Source organism: Lipotes vexillifer, unplaced genomic scaffold (assembly GCF_000442215.2).
Source record: "Lipotes vexillifer unplaced genomic scaffold, Lipotes_vexillifer_v1.1 scaffold946, whole genome shotgun sequence".
NCBI classification, from domain to species: Eukaryota; Metazoa; Chordata; class Mammalia; order Artiodactyla; family Lipotidae; genus Lipotes; species Lipotes vexillifer.
In genome coordinates, this window is record NW_006776646.1 from 541596 (window position 1) to 565299 (window position 23704).

The window sequence follows — 23704 nt, forward strand, 5'->3', positions numbered from 1 at the left end:
TCTTTCCCTGCTTGTCATCAGTGTAAACCTAGGTTCTCTACCTTAAAAGAACCAGTTAAAACAAGAGAAACCAGAGAATGTGTTCTTTGTTCCAAATTATTCACTGTAGATTTGCTTTTATATACAGAGCGTAAAGCACTGTTTTCCTGGGTCATTTACTGTTCTAGAAGTAACTTTATTTCATAGAATTCTGTGTGTGTCAAAATTCATGGTAATAGAGTCTTCCGGTATTCTCATTACTACTAGAGTAAAATAAAGAGAATATAGAAAAACAGGATGTTGATTTACACTGAATGTTGCAATATGATTTATGATATGCAGCTTTGGAAATATATGCTAAATGATATGCTAAAAATACTGAATTTATGGTTACCATTGGAACATTTAAACGTGACTGTGACAAAAAATAAGCTACCTCAAATTCTTTGTGGAATTAAGTGAGGTAATTGATTTATAAATAAATTTAATTTCTGGAAAAATAAAACTTACCTGGGACCACATTATCTAAGTTACCATAAATTGGTGTGTCTTCAAGGTCATACTCATTTTCCCTATAATAAGGAAATAATTTGCCTTGTTAGAATCTACTTTACACATAGTTCAAAACTAATCTCTCAGCTAAATTCAATATTGGGTAAATTATTGCATGCTCTTATTCAGCCTTGACCAGCCAAGGTAGATAGGCAAGTAAGTCAGTAAATGCAAGTGTGTATGTGTATGTGTACATGAATTTGAAAAGATGTGTTTTGGACCCTCTTTGGGGGAACAAAAATAACAAATACTTATTTAGCACTTGTTGTGTGTCAGATACTACTTGAAGTGCATTATATATATTCATTCTTTTAATTCTCACAACAATTCCACCAGATAGACACTACAGCATTCCCACTTTATGGATAAGGAATCTGAGGCACAGATTGGTTATATAATTTGCTGAAGGTCACAAGACTAGTAAATGGCAGAGCTGGGATTAGAACCTAGATTATCTGTGCTCTAATCTATACATTGTACTTCCTGTTTATTTGCCAAGAATATCACTCTGAACATACCCCTAACACTCTGTTTACTAAATAAATATTAATTGACAGTGATGATTAAAAAATAAGAGGCCAGAGAAATATCGTAGGCTCAGCTTGGCAGATGCAATAAAATGACTGATCACCTATTACATCCAAATACTGTGCTGTTTTACATGCATTATATCAAAAGCCAAGGGAAATTCTGCAGAAATATTATTATTTTCCACTTTACCGATAAGTCTGAGATTCAGATAGATTATTTTCCCTAACCTTATGTGTAATATCAGCAATAAATAACAATTGTGAAAGCTTTTCTTTACGCCAGTGCTCATCCAACCCTCAGGACAACCCTGTGAGATGCATTTTTTAAAAGCCCCATTGTGCACATAAGGAATTTGCAAGCTAGAGAGGTAAACTGTCAAAAGACACATAGTAACTGTCAGGGCTAGGATTGTAATGCAAGTCTGGTCCTAAAGCTCTGAATACTATTTGCTCTTGATGTTTGATTAACTTTCCTTATAGCCTCATCTGAATAATCCTATTAGGATTACAGTAGACAACCTACCACTGTCACCAAACAGTGACAGTGGCCCTGGGGACCAGCTTTCACAATAGCAGGCTGGGGACAGAAGAACATTTCAAGCAGTGAGAGTGGCATTTCATAAAACAGCAGCAAATGTTTTAACTTTGAGATTACATATCACTGAGAGCTGGAGGGAATTGCATCAAAGGAAAAAGAACTCTTATCTCAAGGCAGAACACCTATATTACTCCCATGCTTCTGAAAGAAGACAGTATATGTAAATAGTACGTAGGTATCGTTAAAAAAAAAAAAAAGATCAAATGATACCTGTAGGAAATGATTTGAAAATCCAGATGCTGGCATGTATTTCACTTATCTGATAACAAAGAAACTCATCCATAACCTTTCTTTCCATTGGTAATTCACTACAGCTTAATATTGGGATATGGAATAGTCCCTGCTCATGGTTTTTCTCTGGCTATACAGAGAATATAATAGCAAAAGGTGCAGAATTTTTAATAAGCCAATTCATCCATTTTTCCTAGCCCACACAGATAGCAGATACAACCTGCAAATGATAAATCATGTCCAAAAAATGAACATCATTTCATTCTCTATGAATGAAAATAAGACGTGATTTATAATGCAGTGCCTTGTGTCTACAGGCAGGTCTCAAATGATTAATCATTGCAAATAAACTATTATAAAGAAGCAGTTGCCTAACCAACAAATTAAAATGTATGTCTTTACTTGGCAATGCCAAATAGCTCCAGCCTATTGCAAATATCTAATAAACTTCAAGCACAAATGTTTGGCAGTGTTTTATGTTGAAGATCGATTACTATTTAAAATATATTAATAAATATGCCCAGAGGCTAGTGCACCTCTGAGTTTTGGGCCAGATCAGATTCTCCACTGTTCTCAACATGTCTGAAATGATCTTCTAACTAATCAGCACATTTACTGACATTCCAAGATTTAAAATAATATTAATTGCATCTTTTACTAGGGTTCAAATTTTCTACTTTCATATAAATTTTCTCTAGTCTCTATTTTTAAAGTTTGTATTTATATTTTATTATTATTTTATTGTGAAGTGTTTTAAAGAAAATGCCTCAAATACTTTATTATCTAAGTAGATTAAATAAGTAAATTCAGTTTTTAAAAAATCATTACTTCTGCATGGGTGATTTTGGACATAAATTCTCTGAATTTCAATTTCCTTATTTATGAACAAGGATATTAAATTATTTAATCCCTATTGTTCTTTTCAGCTCCCAAATTCTATGACATAAATGTAGGGTTCCAATATCCAAATAAAAATGAAAGATTTCTGTAAAACTAAATAAAACTATTTTAAGGGGCTGGGAAGTTGTAAGATTGATAAAAAAGAGTAAGCTTAGGGTCTATCAGAAGTTGTTTTTTGCTAAGTGTTAACCTGATTTGCTTAGTAGACATTTCTTTGAATAGGCAGATATATGTTTCGGCTTCACCAGTGTTTAAACGTTACTGAAAGCCATGAGAGAGGATGAAATTACTAATGGAATGAGTGTAGATAGAGAAGAGGCTCACTAGACTGAGCCCTGGGCACTCTGTTGTTGAAGGTTCAGGAACCAGCAAAGGAAAAGAAGCTGCTACTAATTGAGGAGGAAAACCAAAAAGGGGGTGGCCCAGAGTCTGGAGAAGCAAGTGTCTCAAGAAGTAGAGTGTCAATGTGTCAAATGCTACAGATGGACCACGTATAATGAGACTAAGATTTGCCATGTAGATTTCATCGGTGATCTTGACGAAAGCTGAGCCAGTGGATTACGGAGGACAGAAGATCGAATAGAGTAGGTTCAAGAAAGAAGAGAAGAGGAAGAGAAGTCAGCAAATATGGACAGAATGTAGATGGCACTTCCAAGTTTTGCTGTGAAGGGTGCAGAGCAATGGAGAGGTAACTATAGGCAATCTAATATCAAGGGAACTTTTCTTTTTTTTTTTAAGATGTCAGACAGTACTGTCTGTTTATATACTGCTGGGAATGAGACAAAAAGGAAAGAAAAAGCAATAATGAAGGAGGAGAGAAAAGGCAAAGTTGTTGCGACAATGTGTTCCTGAGTATATGCTCATTAAATTTTTACTTTCTCTGGCAGGGACTGTGCCATGGGTGTAGGTTTCTTGAATTTGGGGTGAGTGGATATCAAAGATAGACCCTTGGTCCAGGAGAAAAGTGTAAACCCCAGCAATTTTTGTATAACTAGGGTTAGTATGGCTAGGGTTAGCTAAGAACCAGTAGTATTTCCTATGAGGGGGGAAGTTAATGGACTCTCAGGCAATGATATCTAACATTAAATTTTTATTCTCTTGATCAGTGTTCATATGTCCTTCTAATGATGTCTACTTTTTTGTAAAGTCAGTCAAACACAGGAGCTTATATTGCCAGTGCTTTGGAGCCCTTGAAAAGAAGTCTTTGTCAAAGTTTGGGGGAAAGGAGACTGGAAAGATCTGCCAGCATGAAGAATTCTAAACAAGATGGGGAAAGAAAACTAGAGCAGTGACACAGAGCTAGGGGTGCCCAAGAGGCAACCAAGAATAAGGTTTTTGGAACCTAGAAGCACATTCTGGGGGATTCCCAAAAATACTTAGGTTAGGGACTGGACTTCTTGCATTCTCACAGGGTTGGAGCTTGGATTATGGTTACTTGTACATTAAAACAAATAAACAGAAGGCTTCAAAACATGGAGATACTTTGGTTCCAAGTGTGGCAGTGGTCACAGTGAGGGCCTCATCTGCATATCTACCAGGAAGTCTGAGGCACCAGGGAAGGCTACCCAGGAGTTCTATTGTCATCAGGATACTCAACCCTAGGAACAGGTGGGGATTTGTCCTAAGTCCTTGAGAGAGACTCTGAACACTGAGGAGCTATAATAAGCTTAGTGTAAATCTGAACTGCTTTCCTAAATTAAGGGGTAAATATAATTCAAATGGGTGGGAATTTTCTTAGACCTTAATTTTCACCTAATAAAGCATTCAGCCTTTTTTTTTTTTTAAATCAGTCAGCTACCCTTGTAAGTACAGTATTATATTATAATCCATACTTTTCACATGATAAAATTCCACTTCAGCAATGCTCATTTTCCCAAGATTACAAACCTGGTAATTGCAAGAGTGATTAACATCCAGAACTGTTTGTACCTCAAACCGATGATATTCTCACTGCATTATCCTCTTAACACAGATCAAAAGACAAGAATTGTGTAGAATTACGTTTAAAGGACAAATAAAGTGGCCCAGGGGTAAATACCAGGAAGTGTATATTTAACCTTCTATTAGATATAGACGCTTTGCTGTCCTTAAACTGATCATGTTCCTGACTTACTAATGTAGGAAGGCAGGGATTTGGGGAAGCAGGAAGATAAGACCAGAGAAGCAAATTTCTTTCCCCTCCAGCATAGCTTCCCACCTAAACCAATGCTGAGTAGGAGCAGGGGGACAGTGCAGCAGGGAACCCAGTGTGAGGGAAGCTTGCCTCCCTTCTACCCAGCTTCGAACCATCTAAGGACTGAGGAAGCATCCACAATTCTAGCCCTACCTAAGAAAGATAGCCCTTATTTCCACCTGCTGTTTTAATGTTTATTTCTTAATGGCCGGAGATAGTTCATTTGTTTTTTTCTGAAGCCTCCATGCTCTCCTATAAAGGTGACTTTGGCTCCCAAACTACATAATCAGAGAAATAGACAAGCTGTGAAGTACATACATAAGCTTGTGAATTTATATGCCAGCCTCTTTTTAATAGATACAATCTGCATTGTATATTCAAATTTTGCCTAAATGGAGATTTATTACAATAGATAACAGATTATTAAATCCTTGAGGGAAGGCTCGCATCTTTTCATCTTTGTATCTCTGTTGTCTAAACAAATGCTTATTTGTTGAATGAATATTTATTGAAGGAACAGATGTTATAAAAGAACAAGCCTCCTTTCTGGATTTTCCCTGCAGCTAAGAGCCTGCTTGCTTTGAGATGGGTGTTTTACCAATTTTTCTTTCTGATTCTTCCCATCCTAATCCAAAAACCACCAACCCAGTCTTTGGTAGAACGATAGTATCACAAGACTTTCTATCACACTGCATCTTAACTGCCTTTCAAATGACAAGTATCAAATCAATCGTCAGATTAACTTCTACATGGTTATGTAGGATTCTTTTTGTCATATTTTTTTGTCATAACCAAATCAGCAAATCACTCTTGAAATGAACTAATGACTTAAATTATCTCATGTTATAGAATCCAATGTTAAAAACAGTCATAAAATATAGATTGTCTTTTTTGTGTGGGTCTGCCTGTAGCCCAGATCTGAATCTTCCAGAGACATTTCCACACGGAGAAGAATTGTTTTTTAAAAAAGGACATTTTAGAGGCCAATAAAAAGCTTGCAGTCTTACCCTGTACAGTGAGAAAGCTTTGTGTTTTTGAAAGACCTTTTCAGCCTTTCAGTTTACCATTTCAAAAAGGTCTTGAAGAATCCTCTATGAAATTTTCTATGTTTAGATTTTTTTAATCCTAAAAGAGAAATTTCCAATCTAATGATACATTTGGGTAAGAATATATTGTCCAAGAAAATGAAACTTCTTTACTATGCTTTATATTATAAACCTTCTTTAAAAAAAGTTTTATACTACACAAATTTATCTGCAACATTCTTAATAAGTATAAGCGATTACGTTATGTTATCTATAAGTGCATATTATTTTAGAGTTATTTATTGGCAATACCCTTAAAAATGGCACAGCACAAATCATCCTTGTTTATGTGTGTGTGCATACATATCTTAAATTGTATCAATATTGCCAGATTTCTTTCTACCTTGAATTCTTAAGAGCCACACAATTCTATATTTAATTAGACTACATTTTTACAACCTGAACTGAATCCTAATCTAGGTTATCTTCTTCCAAAAATTAATGAGGATTCTGTAGATACCAGGTTAGAGTTTCATTTTGTCCTTCATCCAGCTCTCTCACTGACTCAGGATGAGTAACTAGGGCAGATAATAATATTATAACTATTATTCTTCAAGTGGAAATAAAAGTAATTAAAACTCACTTTTCATTTTATTTTAACCCAAGTGAAACATTCTTGAGCCAAACCTATAAGCAATATAACATTAGTTACTTCTCCTTATTCCTTGGGAATCATAATCTATGACTCATATTCTACATACCTGGGAAAGTAGTCATCGGAGTACATGTATGTTTTATCTGAAAGATATTCAAAATAGACAAATTAAAAGAAATTTTGACGTACATGTCTTAAACCTTCTAGAGCATGCTCTGAGGGGAGTTTAGCCTCAATGTCAGTCAACATCTTTAATCAAGCCACTTGACCGCCACTGTTTGAACTAGGGATAAGGATATTCTCTGATTTGGGCCAATCAGTTTCTCTCTTGGTAATCTGGAATGAAAACATGGTGCAGCTTGGCAGTAATGCAGAACCCAGCTGTGTGGCCATTTCATGCAGGGAAACACCAAGCAGAGTACACTGGAAACCTGTCCCTGCCGTTTCTGTGGTTCCAGCCTGTTGTGGGGCCTGGCTGTACTCTCTGCCTTCAGGTTCTACGAAACACCTCTGCTTCTTTCTGACAGATTTCCCTATTTGCCCCTGCTGGTTTGGATAGGCTTTTCTTCCTTATCAAGAAAAAAAAAAAAAAAAAGTTTCTAGAAGGCACTTCTATTTATTTACTTATTTATCTAATCTTGGAGTGCCCATTATCATTTCTTGGTATGTGACAACAACATCATAAAAAAGATGTTCAGGAAGTTCCTCTGGTCATGATTACATTTCACCCACATGGTAAAAATAGAGAGGTAAGGAGAGATAAGGGTTCTAGAGGGAAGAAATCCAGAAAAGGTTGGCGACACAGTCTCTAAAAGTAATCAAAACAGTAGAATGGCTTTTAAGGGAAACAGTATGCTGGTCTGCAAAAACCAGACTGACCAGAGATTTGATGTAAGATTGTAAAATCATGATAAAAGTAGGGGTCGAATCTCAAAGTATCCACTGTTGAACCTTGGAGGTGGTGGTTCAAAGGCAAATGAAAGGAAGCATTTGTACTTCAAATTAAATATGTGTATTCAGAATTGAAAAAAATAGTTTCAAGAAATTTTTAGAGAGGCAGTAGTTAGAGAAAATTAAGAGAAATTCAGAGTTCAGTTTTAATAATTAAGATCAAAATTATGAAGCAGTGTGTATTACTGGTTTCTCAATAAATTTTCTTTGAACTGAATAGTTGTATATAATATGATATTTATTATATTTTGATTGCATTTTATTAAACCTGGCCTTAAATAAAAACCAAAATCTTGCAAAAGCTATCATATGAAAGTAAAGCCCAGGATTATCTAAGTCTCTGACAGTGACTCAGAGACAATAGCAATCAAATGGTGATCTTTCCCTTTTAACATTTGGAAAAGACGGTGTGTTGGTAAGAAACTAACAAAAATGTTTCCCAATAATTGAGCAAGTCACCAAACAACTACAAAGACTATTTTTAGTTAGATTTATGTGTGACAAAGTTGTTATTCTCCAGAGAGGTCATTAACTCTTAGAGAAACATTATTAAATAATGTTTCAAACAAATTATTAAAATCACCACATTGGAGGGCGAAATGGGTATGTCATGTGTCAATGTGTTTGGAAGAATTCTGTAAAGGACAAAATGCGGGAAGTTTTTGCAAAGCACAAACATCAAGCAGCTATGGGACCGAAAGTGATGAATCCCATTTGGGATCTGTCAGAAATATATTTCTTCTAGCCCACAGTAAATGTCTTACCATGGACTGCATCTAAAAGATGCAGCTGTTTTCAACTACCTTCGGACTAGTTTTGTGAATATGAATGCAACATGGATGTCGGGAGAAGCCTAGAGAAGTCCACCGTTGCACAGTAGCCACAAGTTAATGGAAGCCCAGCAAAATCAGAAAGCTTGAGAAATGTAAAAAATATCAATAAGCATAGGAATAAAAATTAGTTAATATAGATTAGAAAATTGTTAACTGGAAAATATACAGTATGTATTGATTTCTTTTTATATGAAGTACATGTTTATACTCAGGTCATTAATTATTATTCAAATTTGTCTGGAATTAAAGTGCATACACAAGAATTTAGTCCACCTGTAGCCTGAGGTATCATGGAACAAATTCAGGGTTAGGAATCAGAAGACACTGGATTTGGGTACCAGCTCTTCAATGCATTTCATTGCAAATGAACATGAAAATCATTGCAAAACTTTGATTCTTAGTTTATCAATAAAGTAGTGTTAATAACGCCTATATCATGGAGTAGATGTGGAAGATAAATGAAATAATTTATGTAAAAACATTTTAGAAAATGACGAAGTTGGTTATCAATATTATATTTCTAAATCCATATCCTGCGGCAAGCCACGTTTAATTGTGCTGATTTGAATTGCGAAGTTTCTTCATTAAATGGATTAGCTGAAAAGTAGTTGATATAATTTAAATACTATTTGAAAGATAAAAGCATTATAAGTAAAGCTTGATTTGAAATGAAATAATCAAATCTCACCTTTCGCAAGAAGATTTTCACCAATTGAGTAGGAAATTCAAAGAAAAGATAAAAACAAACAAAAAATAGTGACAGTACTTAAATAGAATAAAAAGAACTAGGTATGGAGTAAAAATGTTTCTCCAAACAGACCAATAGTTCTTAAAGATAATGTGGATTTTCCAGCTGGAGGTGCTTAGGGTATGAATGATGGTGCCTGGAAAATACACTGCTGTAATATGTAAAAGGGTAGTTCTATAGAAGGAAGAGGAAAATGTAGTTGAGGTATTAGCAGCAGAGAAAAGCAAATAAATACTTAAAAGATTTAGACCAAAAAGCTTTGTGTGAAAAAGGAAAGAGAAACAACTATATAAAGGCTACAATATGATAATGCGATGCTTAGGTGGAAGGAAAGGGAACTAAAACAATGTGAAGGAGAAAATAAGTAACGGGTAAAGGATATTACATCAAAGCCAACTGTATTGAAGAAGCACCCTGAAAGGGAACCTTAAAGTTCGAGGTCACCACATCACACTACTCTTAAAATTTAAATGTATAATCTGGAGTGGGACAATCCGTACTTGCGTGGTTTTAGTTTTACAATACTGACCATAAGAAGTGTGATAGAATGTGATCTCTTTCAATAGAGGTATAGCAAGTCAAAGGTTTAGAGGTTATGGCAAAGGAGAAAGGTCAGCAAGCTCAGGCTCCCGAAAAGAGCTTGCTCTGTCCTCAGGCCTTATAGTTTTATTTAAAAGTAACTGGCATGATTTAAAACCTACTTAAACATTTCAGTTATATTTAATAAAATCAAACACAGTTTTTATTTTATTATAAAGCAGTTATGTTTGCAAGACTCTGTGTGAGAAAAGCTGGGTGAGTTTTCATAATCCTCTCTTGTGATTCAGATATAAACACTGTGGTCAGGTTCATGGTTGAAAGGGTGTGAGCTAACATTTTCTTTTATGTTTTCCCCTTTATAGTGTTCACTCTTCCATGTGCGATACATAACAACAAGAAACAAGAACACATGGTTTAAACTCCATAATACAAATTTTATGATACATTTTTAATGTGAAATATGTGCCATAATTTTCTAGCAAATAGGAGATACACTGATAGGACTTTGATGTATGAGCAAACCATGCAGTTCTTTATCCTTCTCAAAACAGAGAAGAAAGATTAGATAAAGAATATTTGGGAGACTTAAAGGAAGAAAAAGTGAATGCATTCCTATCAGGAAAAGAAATAAATATAATCCTACTAAAGAACAGATTTGGACAAAGAATCACATACAAATGAAAGATTTATTTTGGGGGAAGGAGGACTCCATTTCAAAGCTTCTACCTAGCCCTGCTACAGAAAACATCAAGGAGAGGCTTATCTTGTCTATCTGATTGAATGTGTAGATACTGCATTGTTGCTGGGATAGAGACTTTCTTTTATAAGCTATTTAATACACCTGCAAAACTTACTCACTAACTGTTTGCCAAGGTGGAGTCATATCTTGCAAGTTTCTTAGCCACAAAGAATAGCACAAAGATGTAGAAATAAAAAGCTACATAAGGCCAGATGCAGGGGCATTGTGTACACAGACCAAGGGGCAGAAAAACTGGCTAATATGATGCAATCTCTTCTAGTCTGTCTGTCCAGGAGAAACAAAGCAGTGAGGAGTCTTCAGGAGGACTGAAAAGGAGTCAAACCGTTTGCAGAGCTAATCCCAAATCCACTTGGAATCTCTGGGTGAGAAAGAAAGACAGTGCTGTTTGCTTATATGAGGTAGAAAGGATGGGTCATTAGTAATACTTGAGTGGTTGGGAATAGACTGCAGAGAGAAAAAGGGGAGATGGGATAAGAACAAAGGGCCTTATTTGGCAACAACAAACACTGTTCCAAGGCCAGTCTTAAATTTGCACATCTATAAAGTGCAAGACCCAGGGTAAGGTGCTCCGCCTAAGGAGTAAAGATCGAATGAAGTCTCAGTCTTTTTTTTTTTTTTTTTTTCTGGATCCGTGAGCTCGGGGGTGAGCCTACCCATGACCCAACCCAAGTCCCGGTGGTGGAAGTGGGTGGTACCATAATTCCTAGCAGGTTGCAGGTCTAGGGGATTCAGGGTGGGGTGGGGTGTGGGGGAAAGAGGGTGTCCTGAAAGGATGGGAAGGTGCACATGAGGGTATGAGATAACACTCCATCCCTATACTTGACCCAGTGCTGAAAATTGTGACTCCCCTGCTGGACACTTCATCCTGCCTGGAGTAGTCAGACAGAGTCTGTGGGACCTGGCTCAGACCTGGGTAAGGGCGTAGTGTCTTTGGCTGGTGGGAGTGATGGCGCAGTGCAGCAGTGAGGGGCCTGAGCATCAGGGGGCTGTGATGGAGACTGGAGCACTCTGGCATGTCTGCACTCCCCTCTCTCTAGGTGTCTTTTTCTCCCCCTCCCCCTGGCGTCTCTGTCTTTTTCACCATCCTTAGAAAGGGAGAGGCAGGGCTCTGCAGCAGGGCAATCCACTGGCCTCATATGCATCTGTAGGGCATAAGATCACCATGAAGGAGTCTGTGAGGGTACAGAAGAGGGATATGTTCGAGAAGTCTTTAGCTCTTTGCTGCTCAGATAAATTAATTTGAGACAGACTAATATTTAGAACCAACTCCATGGAAGCCTACAGAAAACTCTCTAAAATGAACCTGTATGTGACTTGAACACAACCCTTATCACTAAAACTCAGGTTATTGTACAGACATGTTAAACAATAAAGAGACGGGGGCAGGAAATGGGATGAGAGCTGGAGAGGGCTTAGAGAGTTTAAGGACGGTGGGAGGGGTGAAAAAGCCGGAGAAACTAATGTTCACTGAAATAACAGACATTAAAATTAAATGAAGCCATAGTAAACCTCTAACAAACATTTGTGGAAGGAGCGAAAGAAGGAAGCACCAGGGCCACCAGGAACAGTGACGTGGGCTGTACCCTGTCCAGGACCCACCTACTAAATCCTCAGCACTGTGCTAAGGTATCTACATACTTCTCACAAGAACTCCATGGTCTAGATAGTATTTTCCACATTTTGTAGATAAGGAATCTGAAAGTCAGAGAAGTTAAGTTCCTGAGACAAGTTCTCCCAGGTAGATATTGAAAACAGTTCTAATACAGGTCAGCTTGACTTCAAAAGCCATGATTTTATTTTATTTTTTTATTTTTTTATTTTTTTTAACATCTTATTGGGGTATAATTGCTTTACAATGGTGTGTTAGTTTCTGCTTTATAACAGAGTGAGTCAGTTATACATATATATATGTTCCCATATCTCTTCCCTCTTTGTCTCCCTCCCTCCCACCCTCCCTATCCCACCCCTCCAGACAGCCACAAAGAACCGAGCCGGTTTCCCTGTGCCATGCGGCTGCTTCCCACTGGCTATCTACCTTACGTTTGTTAGTATATATATGTCCATGTCTCTCTCTCGCCCTAACACACCTCACCCTTCCCCCTCCCCATATCCTCAAGTCTGTTCTCCAGTAGGTCTCTGTCTTTATTCCTGTTTTACCCCTAGGTTCTTCATAACATTTTTTTTTTCTTAAATTCCATATATATGTGTTAGCATACGGTATTTGTCCTTCTCTTTCTGACTTACTTCACTCTGTATGACAGACTCTAGATCTATCCACCTCATTACAAATAGCTCAATTTCGTTTCTTTTTATGGCTGAGTAATATTCCATTGTATATATGTGCCACATCTTCTTTATCCATTCATCCGACGGCGGGCACTTAGGTTGTTTCCATCTCCGGGCTATTGTAAATAGAGCTGCAATGAACATTTTGGTACATGACTCTTTCTGAATTCTGGTTTCCTCAGGGTATATACCTAGTAGTGGGATTGCTGGGTCATATGGTAGTTCTATTTGTAGTTTTTTAAGGAACCTCCATACTGTTCTCCATAGTGGCTGAACCAATTCACATTCCCACCAGCAGTGCAAGAGTGTTCCCTTTTCTCCACACCCTCTCCAGCATTTATTGTTTCTAGATTTTTTGATGATGGCCATTCTGACTGGTGTGAGATGATATCTCATTGTAGTTTTGATTTGCATTTCTCTAATGATTAATGATGTTGAGCATTCTTTCATGTGTTTGTTGGCAGTCTGTATATCTTCTTTGGAGAAATGTCTATTTAGGTCTTCTGCCCATTTTTGGATTGGGTTGTTTATTTTTTTGTTATTGAGCTGCATGAGCTGCCTGTAAATTTTAGAGATTAATCCTTTGTCAGTTGATTCATTTGCAAATATTTTCTCCCATTCTGAGGGCTGTCTTTTGGTCTTGTTTATGGTTTCCTTTGCTGTGCAAAAGCTTTGAAGTTTCATTAGGTCCCATTTGTTTATTTTTGTTTTTATCTCCATTACTCTAGGAGATGGGTCAAGAAGGATCTTGCTGTGATTTATGTCATAGAGTGTTCTGCCTATGTTTTCCTCTAAGAGTTTGATAGTTTCTGGCCTTACATTTAGGTCTTTAATCCATTTTGAGCTTATTTTTGTGTATGGTGTTAGGGAGTGATCTAATCTCATACTTTTACATGTACCTATCCAATTTTCCCAGCACCACTTATTGAAGAGGCTGTCCTTTCTCCACTGTATATTCCTGCCACCTTTATCAAAGATAAGGTGACCATATGTGCATGGGTTTATCTCTGGGCTTTCTATCCTATTCCATTGATCTATCTTTCTGTTTTTGTGCCAGTACCATACTGTCTTGATTACTGTAGCTTTGTAGTATAGTCTGAAGTCAGGCAGCCTGATTCCTCCAGCTCCATTTTTTGTTCTCAAGATTGCTTTGGCTATTCGGGGTCTTTTGTGTTTCCATACAAATTGTGAAATTTTTTGTTCTAGTTCTGTGAAAAATGCCAGTGGTAGTTTGATAGGGATTGCATTGAATCTATAGATTGCTTTGGGAAGTAGAGTCATTTTCACAATGTTGATTCTTCCAATCCAAGAACATGGTATATCTCTCCATCTGTTTGTATCATCTTTAATTTCTTTCATCAGTGTCTTATAATTTTCTGCATACAGGTCTTTTGTCTCCTTAGGTAGGTTTATTCCTAGATATTTTATTCTTTTTGTTGCAATGGTAAATGGGAGTGTTTTCTTGATTTCACTTTCAGATTTTTCATCATTAGTATATAGGAATGCCAGAGATTTCTGTGCATTAATTTTGTATCCTGCTACTTTACCAAATTCATTGATTAGCTCTAGTAGTTTTCTGGTAGCATCTTTAGGATTCTCTATGTATAGTATCATGTCATCTGCAAACAGTGACAGCTTTACTTCTTCTTTTCCGATTTGGATTCCTTTTATTTCCTTTTCTTCTCTGATTGCTGTGGCTAAAACTTCCAAAACTATGTTGAATAAGAGTGGTGAGAGTGGGCAACCTTGTCTTGTTCCTGACCTTAGTGGAAATGCTTTCAGTTTTTCGCCATTGAGGATGATGTTGGCTGTGGGCTTGTCATATACGGCCTTTATTATATTGAGGAAAGTTCCCTCTACACCTACTTTCTGCAGGGTTTTTATCATAAATGGGTGTTGAATTTTGTCAAAAGCTTTCTCTGCATCTATTGAGATGATCATATGGTTTTTCTCCTTCAATTTGTTAATATGGTTAATCACATTGATAGATTTGCGTATATTGAAGAATCCTTGCATTCCTGGAATAAACCCCACTTGATCATGGTGTATGATCCTTTTAATGTGCTGTTGGATTCTGTTTGCTAGTATTTTGTTGAGGATTTTTGCATCTATGTTCATCAGTGATATTGGCCTGTAGTTTTCTTTCTTTGTGACATCCTTGTCTGGTTTTGGTATCAAGGTGATGGTGGCCTCGTAGAATGAGTTTGGGAGTGTTCCTCCCTCTGCTATATTTTGGAAGAGTTTGAGAAGAATAGGTGTTAGCTCTTCTCTAAATGTTTGATAGAATTCGCCTGTGAAGCCATCTGGTCCTGGGCTTTTGTTTGTTGGAAGATTTTTAATCACAGTTTCAATTTCAGTGTTTGTGATTGGTCTGTTCATATTTTCTATTTCTTCCTGATTCAGTCTTGGCAGTTTGTGCATTTCTAAGAATTTGTCCATTTCTTCCAGATTGTCCATTTTATTGGCATAGAGTTGCTTGTAGTAATCCCTCATGATTTTTTGTATTTCTGCAGTGTCAGTTGTTACTTCTCCTTTTTCATTTCTGATTCTATTGATTTGAGTCTTCTCCCTTATTTTCTTGATGAGTCTGGCTAATGGTTTATCAATTTTGTTAATCTTCTCAAAGAACCAGCTTTTAGTTTTATTGATCTTTGCTATTGTTTCCTTCATTTCTTTTTCATTTATTTCTGATCTGATTTTTATGATTTCTTTCCTTCTGCTAACTCTGGGGTTTTTTTGTTCTTCTTTCTCTAATTGCTTGAGGTGCAAGGTTAGGTTGTTTATTCGAGATGTTTCCTGCTTCTTAAGGTGGGCTTGTATTGCTATAAACTTCCCTCTTAGAACTGCTTTTGCTGCATCCCATAGGTTTTGGGTCGTTGTATCTCCATTGTCATTTGTTTCTAGGTATTTTTTAATTTCCTCTTTGATTTCTTCAGTGATCACTTCGTTACTAAGTAGTGTATTGTTTAGCCTCCATGTGTTTGTATTTTTTACTGCTCTTTTCCTATAATTGATATCTAATCTCATGGCGTTGTGGTCGGAAAAGATACTTGATATAATTTCAATTTTCTTAAATTTACCAAGGCTTGATTTGTGACCCAAGATATGATCTATCCTGGAGAATGTTCCATGAGCACTTGAGAAAAATGTGTATTCTGTTGTTTTTGGATGGAGTGTCCTATAAATATCAATTAAGTCCATCCTGTTTAATGTATCATTTAAAGCTTGTGTTTCCTTATTTATTTTCATTTTGGATGATCTGTCCATTGGTGAAAGTGGGGTGTTGAAGTCCCCTACTATGAATGTGTTACTGTCGATTTCCCCTTTTATGGCTGCTAGTTTTTGCCTTATGTATTGAGGTGCTCCTATGTTGGGTGCATAAATATTTACAATTGTTATATCTTCTTCTTGGATCGATCCCTTAATCATTATGTAGTGTCCTTCTTTGTCTCTTCTGATAGTCCTTATTTTAAAGTCTATTTTGTCTGATATGAGAATTGCTACTCCAGCTTTCTTTTGGTTTCCATTTGCATGGAATATCTTTTTCCATCCCCTTACTTTCAGTCTGTATGTGTCTCTAGGTCTGAAGTGGGTCTCTTGTAGACAGCATATATATGGGTCTTGTTTTTGTATCCATTCAGCCAATCTGTGTCTTTTGGTGGGAGCATTTAGTCCATTTACATTTAAGGTAATTATCGATATGTATGTTCCTATTCCCATTTTCTAAATTGTTTTGGGTTCGTTATTATAGGACTTTTCCTTCTCTTGTGTTTTTGTCTAGAGAAGTTCCTTTAGCATTTGTTGTAAAGCTGGTTTGGTGGTGCTGAACTCTCTCAGCTTTTGCTTGTCTGTAAAGGTTTTAATTTCTCCATCAAATCTGAATGAGATCCTTGCTGGGTAGAGTAATCTTGGTTGCAGGTTTTTCTCCTTCATCACTTTCAGTATGTCCTGCCACTCCCTTCTGGCTTGTAGAGTTTCTGCTGAGAGATCAGCTGTTAACCTTATGGGGATTCCCTTGTGTGTTATTTGTTGTTTTTCCCTTGCTGCTTTTAATATGCTTTCTTTGTATTTAGTTTTTGACAGTTTGATTAATATGTGTCTTGGCGTATTTCTCCTTGAATTTATCCTGTATGGGACTCTCTGTGCTTCCTGGACTTGATTAACGATTTCCTTTCCCATATTAGGGAAGTTTTCAACTATAATCTCTTCAAATATTTTCTCAGTCCCTTTCTTTTTCTCTTCTTCTTCTGGAACCCCTATAATTCGAATGTTGGTGCGTTTAATGTTGTCCCAGAGGTCTCTGAGACTGTCCTCAGTTCTTTTCATTCTTTTTTCTTTATTCTGCTCTGCAGTAGTTATTTCCACTATTTTATCTTCCAGGTCACTTATCCGTTCTTCTGCCTCATTTATTCTGCTATTGATCCCATCTAGAGTATTTTTCATTTCATTTATTGTGTTGTTCATCATTGTCTGTTTCATCTTTATTTCTTCTAGGTCCTTGTTAACTGCTTCTTGCATTTTGTCCATTCTATTTCCAAGATTTTGGATCATCTTTACTATCATTATTCTGAACTCTTTTTCAGGTAGACTGCCTATTTCCTCTTCATTTGTTAGGTCTGGTGGGTTTTTATCCTGCTCCTTCATCTGCTGTGTGTTTTTCTGTCTTCTCATTTTGCTTATCTTACTGTGATTGGGTTCACCTTTTTGCAGGCTGCAAGTTCGTAGCTCCCGTTGTTTTTGATGTCTGTCTCCAGTGGCTAAGGTTGGTTCAGTGCGTTGTGTAGGCTTCCTGGTGGAGGGGACTAGTGGCTGTGTTGTGGTGTATGAGGCTAGATCTTGTCTCTCTAGTGGGCAGGTCCACGTCTGGTGGTGTGTTTTGGGGTGTCTGTGGACTTATTATGATTTTAGGCAGCCTCTCTGCTAGTGGGTGGGGTTGTGTTCCTGTTTTGCTATATGGTTGGCATAGGTTGTCCAGCACTGTAGCTTGCTGGTCGTTGAGCGAAGCTGGGTGCTGGTGTTGAGATGGAGATCTCTGGGAGATTTTCGCCGTTTGATATTATGTGGGGCTGGGAGGTCTCTTCTTGACGAGTGTTCTGAAGTTGGCTCTCCCACCTCAGAGGCAGAGTCCTGACTCCTGGCTGGAGCAGCAAGAGCCTTTCATCCACTCGGCTCAGACTTTTGGGAGGTCTGAGGTCTCCTGCCAGCATTCAGTAGGTGTTCTGTAGGAGTTGCTCCACGTGTAGATGTATTTCTGGTGTATCTGTGGGGAGGAAGGTGATCTCTGCGTCTTACTCCTCCGCCATCTTGGAAAGAGTCCCAAAAGCCATGATTTTAAAAACAATTGAGGGAACTGAAATTGATTTTTAAAAGTACATCAATAAATGTAATTCACAATTTCCTGTTTTTTTTAAGGTTCTTTCCCACTCTGTTGATTTTAGGCAATAGAGTTACATATAGCATGCCTGGGTTTGTACAATTAGAAAGAAGAAAAAAACAATCTGTCATTGTAAAAAAAGAAAAAAGAAAAGCCCGCTTTTTTTTAGTTAGGCAACTGTCTTTTAACAGTGGTCAACTAATCATCACAAGCAAATAATTCCCCCAAAAAGTTTGTATGGTAGCAAAATGGTATGATTGTGGGTAAATAAATTCCAATACACAAACAACCAAAAATGAGAATTGGAAAACCTATTCACCTTGTGTTGTAATAGACTGGTACAGCCAAATAGTTCTGTCAGTAAAATTAGACCAGCCCTGGTCTCGATCACGTTGATAAAAAGTGATTCTAAACATACATATTCACCACAATTCAATGCAATCAGAGGGCTGAAAAAAAGGACTATTTAGGTTGAAAGTAAATAGGTCAAATTTGCTAAATAAAATTTAAATTAAACACTTGGGTTTACATTAAACACATAAAACCGCTTGTTCCCTGGCCCCATACACATCTCCAGAGGATTTTGGCCGGAATCAAGCAAGAGTGAGGTACTCGCTCAGATAAATTCTTGTCCTGGTTCCCACCTTAAATTATTTCATCTCTTACAGCTCTCAATTCACCTTTTACTAATTCAGGTGACAATATTATCTGCATTCATACAATATTTTAATAAAAAAATTGAAATGTAGTCATCTTAAGCTATTATACAAAGAAAAGTGCCTCTCTTAGCTCTCTTCTTTCTATAAAGGAAGGAAACTTTTTAGAAGATGTCTGATGGGTCATCTTGCACTGACATATAAAGTTTGTTGGTCTGAAAAATATTTGAAAATAAAAAATAACTACTGAAATCATTGCTAATGAAAATGTGTTGCTTACCTGGAATTTCATCTTTGGCATAGAAATGATATAATAGAGAGCCTAAAAGAGTGTTGGGTTTCTGGCTGAGGACATTTGGCCGACAGTGTAAAAGTAGCATGTGCTGGTGGAAACTGTTTTAAACAGATAATTAGGAAAACAGCATTTATCCTTGATTTTGGTAGTGAATAGATGTGAGACCTCAGCCATGTCACTTCATTTGCTAGTGACTCTCATCTTTTTTTTTCGAATCTGTATGACAATAATGCCTTCTTCATACCTTACATTAGCATTATCAACACTTAAGACACTCTTAAGCGGATCAAGGACTCTCTCTGGAATCTGATCACTGTTCTAATTTAGCTTCATGTACTTTTACTTGGACACATGTACTTAACTTAGTTTTGTTAACTTTGCTTTATTTATTTTCATCTGTTTAAAGAAAATGTATTTACCTTTTCTTTTCTATTTGTTTACCACTTAAATGTCCTGCCCCCAAGAGTTTTTTGGTTCTAGAATATTAAGAGCACTCCAAGAAATAGCTGAACTTTCATTCCTCCATTCACCCATCATTGTAGTCAGCATACATACCTATGTTGAGTGCCTACAGTGTGCAAATATTGTGCCACTTGATGGGCACCACACTAATTCAATCATGGCACAAGAGGGTGAAAGCCACATGGTTAATACTTCTGCCCAGCTTAATGGAAAGAAAAGCTGTCAGTGACAGATCCTAGACTCTGGGAGTGTTTGATAAAAAGCCCGTGGTTCAGTCTATTGCTTTTCCATTTCCCTTCTGATCCCAACCAAGCCTGCTGCACTCTAGAGGCCGGCTGTTGCTGAGAAGTTTGAATAGACGTGTGTGGAACCTTAAAGACCTAGTCTTCACTCTTCTCATCACACACCAGAAAGAACCTTTACAGATGCTCCAGAATAGGCTACAATTTCATGAGTTGTTCAACTGGAGGAGGAAGATGGAAAAATACATTTTCCCAGGATAATCCCTTCCTACGCTATACCCTCTAGTAGAGATAAAGCTAAAATTGGGAGTCTGTTTACATTTCTAACATGATTACACATTTAAATTAAGAGAACCCTCAGCATGAAAATAATGTACCAAATAGATTTTCTACAGATAAAAATATCTTATTGAATAGCATTTCATAAAATCGTCTTATTCCAGGTTTTCCAGTGACTCAATCTCCACTCAAGCAGGTTTCATATGGCTATTTCTGAAAATGTCTTACCTTGTCGCTGCTTTTCCACATAGTGGGAAATGTTGAAGATAAGCGATATAGTCAGAGCTAAACCCAAAAAGGCTAGAATTGCCCAGACATAAAACTGGCATTCAGAGTTTTCTGTGAACAGAAGAAAACACACGCTTAATATAGTAGCTGCTTACTCATTTGTTTTGAACTAGGTATTCCCACAATTAAAACCACTGTGTTTATTCACAACAAAGGACAAATCTCTGTCAAGAAATTAGTTAGCATTGACAGCCAAAGGCTTTTTACATATTTCAAAATGGGTATTCAAATTCCCGCCTGGGTAAAAGGAAGCAAGTGTCCCACATTCTTAGTAAAGATGAAATGGAAGACATTTTTAGTCTAGCTACTAAGATTTGACAAATAGTGACAGGTTATAAAAACTTTGGTTCAAAATTAAGAACTTCCAAATTATGCAGAGTCATAATAGGCTATACTTTTCCTCTTTCTTTTATCCTTTGTCTGTAGTCATATTGAATCCATGCTTTCATTATTATGGAGAATCACTTATCACCTTCTACTAATCCCAGTACTGTAGGACACTGTGTGTTGGGATAAAACAATAATACTGGAATAATAGTAACCCAGTTTTGTCAAGACTGGCCATAAGGAGCTTTCTCATACTATTTAGAGCTCCATGAGCAGATAATGGAGGGTTGGTTCTGCTCTTCCCCTCTGCGAAGTCCTCTTTTTTCATTCCTGAGATGTAAAGGGGGTTTTGTGGGATATTGCCTGTCAGTTGCCCTTGATTATCTATGGCAATCTTTACACATATATGAGTGACTACTAAGATAATTAGCCTAATTACAAATATATTTGTAAATATATTATAAAATATGAGATATAGTTACATACATATATAAAATTCGGCTAATTATCTTAGTAGTCATGTACCCATGTGAATACTGACCCCAGAAAAATAACTTGTGATTGTATAATATTATATATTTATGTATTCAGTCAGTATGTCTTCTGTGCCAGGAACTATGCCCTATATTAGGGAATCAAAGGTAAAGAAAACAGAATCTTTGCCCTCAAGGAACTCTGTTTAGTTGGGGATGTGAATGTGTGAGCACATAATTAGAAATGCAATGTGAAAATAGCTACAATAGAGATTATATTCCTTCATAGTCCCAACTCTCTCTCTGTGACTGCCTAGAACATTTTAAGCCCTTTCAAAGAAATCCAAATACGTTAAACACAATAAGCAGAAGAGGCAAAATCTTTAATAGGAGGGAAATTAGTTTTACTTCCCTAGCCTGTCTTTAAACCATCAAATAAAGACTCCCTAAATCCAGATGTCCTTTGTGTTGCTCTATTTTACTTATTTTCTGAATCTCAGATTTGACGTTTGAGTTGTTAATTTTCTTTGAATTATTGACATTGCATTGGTTGTTGAACTGCCCTCTACGTATTTGAGTTGCTTTATTTATTTATTGGCATCATTTATTTTTAAATGAGCACAGTTAGGCATAGTGGTGATTAAATATATAAAATATATAGTTATTTAGATATAGATGTACATATACATATATGCATATAATTTGCATATCACTTATTCATCTATACATTGCTTTTGTTTGAACTAGTTTGTGTCTCTTTTAACACCAGAAACTCTGTCTACTAATGTCTGCTACCTCCTTAATTTTGTAACATGTAGTTAGATGTTCAGAATACTATATGCTCCACAGAGAATAGGACCATTCCTGCCTTCTACTCTGCTGTGCCAGACATATACTACAGGACTTATAAAAATTTTTCAAGAATTAATAAATGGGAAAAGTTAACTGATAATGGTAGTGAAGAGTGGTTTTATTTTCTTTAAGGGAATTTTTATATTTCATAAAGTATAAGAAAACTGAGAAGACTTGAGCAGTCTTTTATCTTCTGCAATAGAGCTACCAATTAATTTGGTTAAAAACACTAACATTTGGAGGTGCTTGATTTATTCATCATGAACATAATCCCATAAATACTTATAGATTTCTATAATATAATAAACTATTTTAAATATATTAAAAATTCTAGTTATATGATACTGCATATATTTTTAGATTTGATTTTTAAGTCTAATTATTTATTTTAAAAAAAAGTGCCTGCTGAGTATAAATTTTAAAAATTCCAACCATCAAATATAGAGTAACATTTAAGGTCCTCTATTAAAACATAAGTGGGACACTAATATTACACTTATTAGCCTTTTTAAAAAAGCTTACCACTGTGTTTGGGGGATTTTTACCATGTTATTTTTAGTGGTTGCATAGAATTTCATAGTGTTACTGTAATATAATTTATATACCCAATTCTCTAAGATGGACATTCTGATTTTTAAAACATTTTTCTTACAAACAATAACGCAAGAAACTCCATTGGATAGACATTTTCCATGTATGTGGACTTATCTGGAGAAAGGTTCCTGGGAGTAAAATTGCTGGGTTAAAGCAAATTTTTAAGGCAAACTTTCAGAGCTCGATTGTTCGCCACCTCCTGTTGATAATAACCCCTTTCAGGTGGTTGATTTAACTATCGTGGTGAACAATCGGGCCAGCAAGCTGTCTCATTTGCCAGATGGGTCTCAGTTTCCCTCTTTGCTGTCACAGTATAGGGTTATTAATTTCTGATTTCTGTTATTAAAGTAATGATTAAATTAATGATTCTATTATTAAAGAGTTTTCTTCTTTTCTTTTCCTTGTCTACGTCCCTTAAGGACCCACAGTCTAGATACAATTCTAAGTTCATTCACATTTTAAAGCAATTTGAGTGCACACACTATATTTTCTATTGTGGTATGTTACAACTATCATTTTAGGTTATTCACTCAGCCAAATGTAGACTCTCATCACTCACCCTCTACAGTCAGTGTTTGGTGACACTGAAATAAATGAACTTTAATTGCTACAAAGAGGCCAGACTTATTATACACATCATGTATGTTCAAAGTTAAAAGCAATTAGTAAACTCAGATAAGCAAAACAAAAAGATAAGAATCAACTCTAATCCTACTATCAAGAGACAATCACTGTGAACACCTTGGTTAATACAATTCCAAACTTATTATTATTTTCTGTGTAGAAGTTGTTATGGTCGGAGGCATAGGATTTAGTTATACTGTTATTTACATTTCCCCTGATAATTTTATAGCATTTGGGTCTTTTCCTATAAGCAAAATATCCTTCCATTTCTTTTAGCTGCTGTCTGTTCCACTGTATGGATTTTCCATTATTTATTTATTTACTTACTTATTTATTTGTTTGTTTATTTATTTATTTATTTATTGCGGTACGCGGGCCTCTCACTGTTGCGGCCTCTCCCGTTGCGGAGCACAGGCTCCGGACGCGCAGGCTCAGCGGCCATGGCTCACGGGCCCAGCCACTCGGCGGCATGTGGGA

The 23704-nt window shown here is 36.5% G+C and overlaps 1 protein-coding gene across 1 annotated transcript in view; it reads right to left on the reverse strand.

The window, feature by feature from the left end:
• Window positions 1–23704, reverse strand: part of TRAT1 (T cell receptor associated transmembrane adaptor 1) — a 37161-nt gene that overhangs the window by 7953 nt on the left and 5504 nt on the right. The window contains exons 2-4 of the mRNA XM_007450545.1: window positions 20298–20408; window positions 6750–6786; window positions 490–551 (exon numbers count right to left, since the gene is read on the reverse strand). Coding sequence (XP_007450607.1) covers window positions 490–551; window positions 6750–6786; window positions 20298–20408 — 210 coding nt within the window. The remainder of the gene's footprint in view (window positions 1–489; window positions 552–6749; window positions 6787–20297; window positions 20409–23704) is intronic.